The sequence below is a fragment of the Brachyistius frenatus genome, unplaced genomic scaffold, assembly GCF_029030835.1.
Source record: "Brachyistius frenatus isolate BFR_SWC_R1_liver_20210118 unplaced genomic scaffold, ASM2903083v1 Contig_8, whole genome shotgun sequence".
NCBI lineage: Eukaryota > Metazoa > Chordata > Actinopteri > Embiotocidae > Brachyistius > Brachyistius frenatus.
The window spans coordinates 7,225,073-7,233,344 of record NW_027210607.1 but is presented as its reverse complement, the minus strand read 5'-3'; the positions used below and the strand labels follow the sequence as shown (position 1 = coordinate 7,233,344).

Here is an 8,272-nt window from a genome sequence, read left to right as displayed (position 1 = left end):
TAAAAATAAAAGTATGACAATATATATATATATATATATATATATATATATATATATATATATATATATATATATATATATATATATATATATACACTAACCGTTTATGAAGAAGTTGCAGTGTCGAAATTTGCTTCAAAATAAAGATAGCGAGATTTTTCATTAGGGTTCATACATGTGAGGGCAAACATTTAACACATAGCTATGTAGGAAGATCTGAGTACAAAACATCAGCACTGGTGGCCAGCACTGGTTTCTAATAAAGTGTGAGATATTATGCTGTTGGAAATAAATGATAAATTCCTTTGAGTAAGGTCCCATAAGTGCCATGAATGATGAAAAATAATGCAATGTAAGAAAATAAAAACTGCATTGCAATTTTTTAAAACATTTCCTTGATCAAACTTACAAATTGTATGCCACTATCATACAAATTTTAAAGCTCATTTGTAAAGTGAACATAACCCACAGAGATCATCATCATGTAAATCATTATTCCGAAGTAGTTCCCTAAAGGTATTAATAATCTACTTTATGTTGCTGTGAACTCCCACTATTAAAAATAACGACAAAGGTTTGCTTGTTAATGGAAAATACATTTGCAAACTTCCCTTGAAATTCTTTCTGGCACCAACAATAATCATGCCCTTCGGCAAATACCACATTTATTAAACCTATAAAAGACACGTTGCAAGATACAAGTATCTTACTAATTAATGGTAAAACTTATAAGCATTGAAAACTTCTTTCACACTCGTATTTCCTGTTTATTTTAAGAGTTGTCTGAATTACTTTTGATTACATTGAATGTGTACGTGCTAATAATGTGCAGTACAAGTTGATAGTGGGGCACCCATCAGACGAAATTCATCAAGAGAGGGCACTATAGGACAGTATATCCACCAGTGTGTCGTTGAACCTCTCAAAACAATCAAAGCGCCCCCTTGAGGAAAAAAGAAGGAAAATCATTTTCACAGTAAAATGTAACAACAGGTAATTTTGTGTGTTGGCTGAGGAGAAAACCTGCAGACTCTTGGCTCTCCATGACACGAGACACCGCTGAATTAAACGAATCATTATCAAATGAACCACTGACCAAATGTGGAGCTTATCCAACAAAGAGGTGCTGAACTACTGTTTCTCCTGATGTTGCCGAAGGGGTCCAGGATCAGTTGGCACCAATAATGTAATATATTTATTTCCCAGCAGCTGAGTAGCCTTAACAAGCACAAATATATATTTCCCACCTGACTTTTTTGGGCAATGTTGGACTACACAATGGACAGCTCACGAGTCCATCACAGGGCAAGTACTAATACAACAATTTGAAAATACTCAATTTCAAGGGAAAGTCTCCATAAAAATCCCCACTAATAAAGTGAATAAATATTAGCAACGAAATGTAAAGAGAATTCTGGTTTGGTCCCTCTGTCTGATATATTATTATATATATGACATCAGTAAATTATTCAAACTGAAGCATTGTGTCAGCAGCACATTACTGTTGTAGCTGCTGCAGGTGGAGTGAGTTTGAACTACTTAATATTCAGTTTTATATCCAGGGACAGCAGATACATCTGAGAGTCGCCAGAAGATTACTGGGAGAGGAAAGAAGAAAAAAAACAAAATTCAGACCAACATATGTTTTAATTTTTTTTTTTTTTACTTTTCTCCTCATCTCTAATTTTTTGTGAGATATTGGATCATTTCAGCAACTATTGAAATGAAACCATGTCAGAAGTTTAAAGGGGAAAAAAAAAATAAATCACTATTTGGTGTAGCTGTTAACAACTCATAGACATGTGAGATGAGACCCTGACCACACTGCTGATTGTAAGACATCAGAAGACAGAAAAGTTGAAATCACTGGTTTAATTTTCAACACTTTGTTGTATTTTAAAAGCTTCTTAACAATGTAGTGGAGTGGAAGTATAAAGTACTATCAAATGGAAATCCTTTAATTAATCTAAGTACAAGTACCTTGAGCAAATGTACTTAGTTACTTCCCACCTCTAAAAAGTACCATTATCATTTCATAATACAGAAGAGGAAGTTGTAAATGCTGTGTAATGTTTGTGGATGCAGTATTATTTTTAATAGGTTTTACAAGTCTCCAAAGTAATACTACGCTCACTGTCAATACATTTGCTAAAAAGTAAAGTGCGCTGCGTTTAGGGGGTTGGGCTGAAGATGGGGTCAGCTTTTAGAGCACCATTTTATACATTATAAAAGCTTCAGTTAACTCATGCACTGAAGGGTGGCATATCAGTCGTCAATTAGCAGTGCATTTAATAGAACAGGTGGAAAGTGCCCTTAAGACCACACTGCAGTGTACACTCACTACAGATGACTCATTGGGATGTTTGTTCTTGATACAAGAGCTTCATCTAACAATTCCCCACACATCACTCAAGTCAATAAAAAAAAAAAACCCTGAGGTTAGAATCCTTGATCTAAATGCCCAAGTCAATCCTTAAAGGCCACGATTAGTGTCTCTAGGACCTTTTTAATGTGACGACCAGACAGCCTGCCAGTTAAAAGCTTTCAAAGCTAAATGGACCTAAAGGGAATTTTCCAGTGAAGTGTGAGGTAAAGAGGGACAGTTTGAGTAGCTCTGCATGTTCTGTGGAAATGGGGTGTAATTGACAAAACCACAGATGCCATTTAGCAGTAATTTTGTCCGACAGTACAAGGCACTAAGCTCTGAATAAGCCTGTAATTAGCTTTATGGATTTTTCTAGTTTGTTGTTTGGGTTTTTAAAACACCAATCTTTAATTCAATAAAAGCCAAAACACATAAACACCGTTGTTAAACTAAGAAATATAATTTATTGCATAAAAATTATATTTAGTTACAGGTAAGAAGGCTAGACATTTATTTACAATTGATACTTTACAGAGATAAAATAATGTCACTGAATCCATTTAGTTTTTTGTAAAAATGTCTGACTTCTTGAACAAAGGCTAGATGTTGCTCTTTGATGGGAGCACATTTGAATCCACTAGAGCTCCAGCACAACGTATCCAGAGATATGGCCAAAGATCCAGCACACACTCAAGAAATCTGGACGAATCAACACTGTAGTCTGCAGCTAGCCAGTCTCTGTGAAAAGGAACTGAGGAGAGAAAAATGTCCTGCAGTGTTCAGGGGTCCAAAGTACTGAACTGGTTGTGTTCAGGCATTTCTTCACGGTAAAGACCTGTAGGGCATGAGTTCATGATGTAAGTCACAATTTGTCTTGTATTTTCAGTAGTAGCTTCCTCGGTCAGTGATCCAATTGTTCCAAGAATTCCCACATGGACTTCAGCGTCACCAAAAACTGTTACACCGCTCTTAAACCACTTTAGGATAGAAAATCAAAACCCTGTCAATGTCCTGATCTGAAAAAATAGAATTACTCTTCCAGGAAACAAAAGAAGTCCAAATGCTTCACTTTTCTTTTGTACTTGCATAGCACTTACAAAGAGAAATGACAGATCTTAAGAATGTGCGCATACTGGATGTGCACACCCACCTGCCCACTCACACATGCACGCACACGCCCACGCACATCACACACGAACGCACGCACAAGTTCATTCACACAAAACAGTGAAGTGACTCACTGCTGAGGAGGGATACTGCCTGTGTTTTGGTTTTTGTAGTTTCAAAGATATAAACACTTTTTTTTTTTTGCTTTGAGGGAGAGAAAGACTCATGAACACAGAACGTATGTAATGATGATGTTACAGACATTTCAATTCCTGTCGAACAAAAACTGACAGAACAAGATTGATAATGCAAACAGCTTGAGGACCCTGACCACAAAGCAGGCGGCGTAATAAAAAGGTCAATGACATGTTATCAAATTAAGAGAAAGGAGGCATAATGAGTTATGGATACATAGATAAGTGGTGGACAAAAAGCAGATTGCAACATAATTCAGTTAGTGTTGAGGTAAATTTTATGGTCCCTTACTGCCCACTTGATTCAAGGCTAATCTATTCTATAATCACATCTGAAGAGTGGAAACTGCCTTCAGTTACAGCAAATTCACCAGGACATTTGACCATTTCTAATTATGTCTTACAGATTATATTTTACAGTTTGAATAGATGTACAATATTAAAAATAACAAACATGGTTTTGTTATTCACAACAGAAATAATCCACTGTGCACCTAACTCTCCCATTTGGCCTGCTTGACTAAGATAAAAAATAATGCACAGCAGCTCAGTAGCCTAAACAAGCACAAATGATGCAACTGGTTGTACGTGGTCACAACATCAATGACAATGAAAAAAAAAAAATCCACAAATATGGATAATAAATTAAAGAGCGTTCCCCAAAGGAAACTTTTAAGGGATGACCAGAAAGCTCTACTGCGTTTTATTCTAAACATATTGGAGTGTGGCAGAGCGATAGAGGAATAAAAGGAGAGATGAAAGAGAAACACCCCTGTGAGTCAGAAAGATATGCCAAGGCTTTGAGGCATTTGTTGGTACGATATAAAGAGTCAGTCTAGTTATCCGCCAATTCTGGAACAAACTTTTCGCAATTCACCCTCCTGCCACAAAGAAGAGGCAGCTTGTCTTCAGCCGAGAGCGATATGACTAAAACCTTGAGGGTTCAATCCTAGTGGGGAGGGGGAGATCCTAGCCTGTCTGATTCAAGCCGATTAATGACCGTTTTGTCTCTCTGTGTGTGTGTGTGTGTGTGTGTGTGTGTGTGTGTGTGTGTGTGTGTGTGTGTGTGTGTGTGTGTGTGTGTGTGTGTGTGTGTGTGTGTGTGTGTGGGAGGCTGCAGGCATGTCGGTGCCGTCTGTCATTCACTGCACATATGGAATGACAATGGAGAAAAGAAAAGCCCCTGCCATGAGGTGAGATGGTGTTAAATCATGCACTTTCATGCTGCTACTGAAACATGGGTAATCCCGTGTTAGCGTTTGTGCTATTGGGCGTACTTTAGTGTGCTGAATACATGGATTTTGTTGTTTGCCCCAAAGCACAGTTATTTATATACAAGAATAATGTAATTTTCAGTATTTTAAGACAATGTCAACATCACACTTGACAGATGACTTTACAGCCATTTTACACCTCAGTATCCTCAAATTGGTTTTACATCTTGCTGATGCAACATTGCTTTGGAGGATTCAAGCAGAATCAGATTAGCAGTGGGATGGCCTGCTTGGGAATGGGTTATGATGGCTATGTAGCTACAGTGGCAGATCATGGGCCAGTGAAGAGGGAGATGAGGCAGAGGTAATACAGTTCATGTGAAGCAACCAAAATGCTCTGATTTGTGCCCAGTGTGCATATTCATAGGCAGGTATTCTTATTTTCATCACGGTGGTGGCAAAAAAACAACAACCCGTCTTTGCTGGCTCTCCTCTTTCTTGACCAATCAACAATCCCCATCTGTTGTCATGACAACAAGCACCTCACTTTTGCCCATCTCTTCCAGTGCAGTCGCCAGAGAGACCAGGTCTGCGTCACCTTGGTTACAGGCTTCCCATAAGTCCAGTAGAACACCTGTGGGGCTGGGCTTTGTGGCAAAGTAGTTCAAATACCTGAGTGGAAGAAAGATGAGGAAAGTTGTCAGAGAAAAGAGGACAAAGTAAAAGAATTAATCCGTTACTGATGACAAAACTATGTTGTAAACACTGCTGGTAAAACTTTATTTTGACAGTCCAATATTAAAGCCCAGTTAACTTTCTTATTTAACAAAGCAGCGTTAGCTAATTAGCAAGATTAATTATCTTCTGGATTTTTTTTTTTTTTTAGCCTTGTATAACATGCATGACTGAATCACATTCTTGAACTCAATTTACACGTCATGTTTCAATATGACCAGGCTTTAATGCAATTTTCACAGCTGTCTGTGTAAATTTAATTCACTTAAACAGAGTGGTCATTTTTCAGTAGGAATTGTGTCAGCATTGGACTTCGCAACTAAAGCGTGACCAAGCTATCTTTCACACATGAACAAGTGAGATAGATCTGACCTGTCAAAGCCCAGACTGCGAGCCAATAGTCTCCAGTCGCAGCCCCGAGCACTGGGTGCATCCAGACTGGCACAGATCTTCTGCCGGATGGAGTCGGGCAAGCGAAAGGCATAGGGTCCCACTTGAGAGGAAGGTAGGCAGGTGCCTCCCGAGGGGAGGGGCGAGTGCGGTGGTAGAGTCTGGATTGACAGAGAGGGTGAGACCAACCTTGGTATTTTTCAGAGTAGCTGTGTTATATAGCCTTCTTCGCAGTGATTTCTGTGTGTGAACAAGCATTATTTCAGTTTTCACCATTACCTCCTGAATGTCAGTGTGCAGCTGGAATATCTGTCCCTCCCCTTCCACCTGTCGGACACAGATCTTACAGGTGAGCTGCGACACTGCCAGGCTGCCTCTCTCCAGGCTGAAGGTGCAGTGCAGGGGTCTCTGACTGCCGCTCCAAATGTGATAGAATGGTATCTCCTGTTGCACAAAGAAAAGTGGTAAAGAGGAAAGCTAGATAAACGACCTCTTCGCTCTGATCAAATTAATGTCCTGAGCAGCACAATCTGGAATGATCTAGAACACATTTTCTCTTGAAGGAGTGAGCCAAATGCGTTACTTTGATACAAGGGAGTTTTCAACAACTGGGTCTCAGACTGTCAGAGCACAATTTATTTCTACAGCACAATGTCCATGAATTAGAACCACTATCAGATGTCCTGTTTGTTTACTCAGAAAAGGTTCAGACTGCAATCTCTGCTGCCGAGAGTATGCAGGAGAGAGTTGGGATGTTTACAGCCGCAGTGAAGGGTATGAAGTCCACGTCTGGGAGAAAGTAGCCACTATACTGAGGGGAATCATTGAGTTTTCCAGGCCATTATTTTTGCTTATGTAGCATTGGTTTTTAAATAATGCTCTATTCCAATAGAAACAAACTGCACTCTTCTGTGACTTCTGGGAAAGTCCAGTTATATCAAAAAGGGGCAGGATTATAGTGGCAGCTTTTTAACTTAGTGCTATATCATTGGCCTCATTTTATTCTAAATTGTGCCAAAAAAATAACAATTTACGTGATAAAGATTCAGTAATTTTATTTTTTTAAATTTTTTTTAAAGTATCAAAAATTCTGTGAATTTTGGACTGAACTGCAGGCTGGTGCAGAGAAGTGGAGGGAGAGCACAGAGACAGAGTCATAGAAGCTGTAAAAATGTAAATAGGATAATAAAAAAATTATATATCGATTCGATCTTTTTAAAAATTTTGAAAAATAAATTATCGGCAAAATTCAATTTATGCGTTTTCCTCTTTTATCATTGATGGCACTTGGCCATAAATGTGTTATACTGCCCAAAAGACGTGAGTTCCTCCTACTTCTAACCATGATTGTGCTGTTTCCACAGAGGTGCAGTAAACAATGAGCCCATGGTGAGTTAAAATGTGACAGGAGCGAAAAACTGTTTGGAGTTCTGGGGGTTAAGAGCTGTTTCTTTGCCACCTCTGTCCGCTCCTGATATTAGTAACCTTACTCATATACATGTTGAATATAAGCAGAACTCCGGGTTTCCAATTGGATTTATGTACAGTTGTACATATGATAAATATTATGCAGTATACAAAGTCCAATATAGAACTATACATATCAACAGGCTGGTATCCACTATCTGCTGCATTACGTTACCTGGTACTTGGCCAGAAGTTTGCTTCTCCAGTGAGTGTGAGGAATGTCGTGGATAGACAGGCGCAGATTGTGGTAACTATCTTTGAAGAGCAGCGGCTTGGGATCCTCCAGCAAAACCCCACCCAGACTCCTCTCCAGATCTAGCACCTCCTGCACAGCGGCAGAGACAAAAGAGTATTAGGAAAATATTAATCTGATCTGCTCTACTGTGGGAGCAACAAGTCCTTTTAAAAATAATGCTTTCAAAAGATGCTTAATTAAAACATTGAAGTATTCAAATACAAATGTTTGAGAGCTGACAGTGTGAAAGCTGTTTGAACTGTAGCAGACGGAAATCATGTAATGTGATGCCAGTAAACTGCACACAGTATGCTCCTGTTTACTATCCATGCTGAGGGACTGAGAGAGGAAAAATATGTAGACTCACTGAGTCTAGCTTTCAGTGAATCGCGGGCTCGCTCTGTGTTTAGTTTGGGGTTTGTATTATGCTCTGCTATTTTGTATTGTTGCCTCTTCTGGGACAAGAAGATTCAATTCATCGTACCAAAATTTAATTTGGAGAGGGAAGGTGGATTTGCAGGGTCGAGACAGGATTGTACTCCTCTATTGCCCAGAACCACTATGG

The 8,272-nt window shown here is 39.0% G+C and overlaps 1 protein-coding gene across 2 annotated transcripts in view; it reads right to left on the bottom strand.

Moving 5' to 3' along the window:
• Positions 1 to 2,801: 2,801 nt before the first annotated feature.
• unc5b (unc-5 netrin receptor B) overlaps positions 2,802 to 8,272 on the bottom strand; it is a 59,701-nt gene continuing 54,230 nt past the window's right edge. For both annotated transcript variants that reach the window (XM_069690156.1, XM_069690157.1), the window contains 4 exons: positions 7,648 to 7,797; positions 6,285 to 6,449; positions 5,988 to 6,166; positions 2,802 to 5,552 (listed from right to left, as the gene is read on the bottom strand). In XM_069690156.1, the coding sequence (XP_069546257.1) occupies positions 5,387 to 5,552; positions 5,988 to 6,166; positions 6,285 to 6,449; positions 7,648 to 7,797 (660 nt within the window). In that variant the 3' untranslated portion in view covers positions 2,802 to 5,386. The remainder of the gene's footprint in view (positions 5,553 to 5,987; positions 6,167 to 6,284; positions 6,450 to 7,647; positions 7,798 to 8,272) is intronic.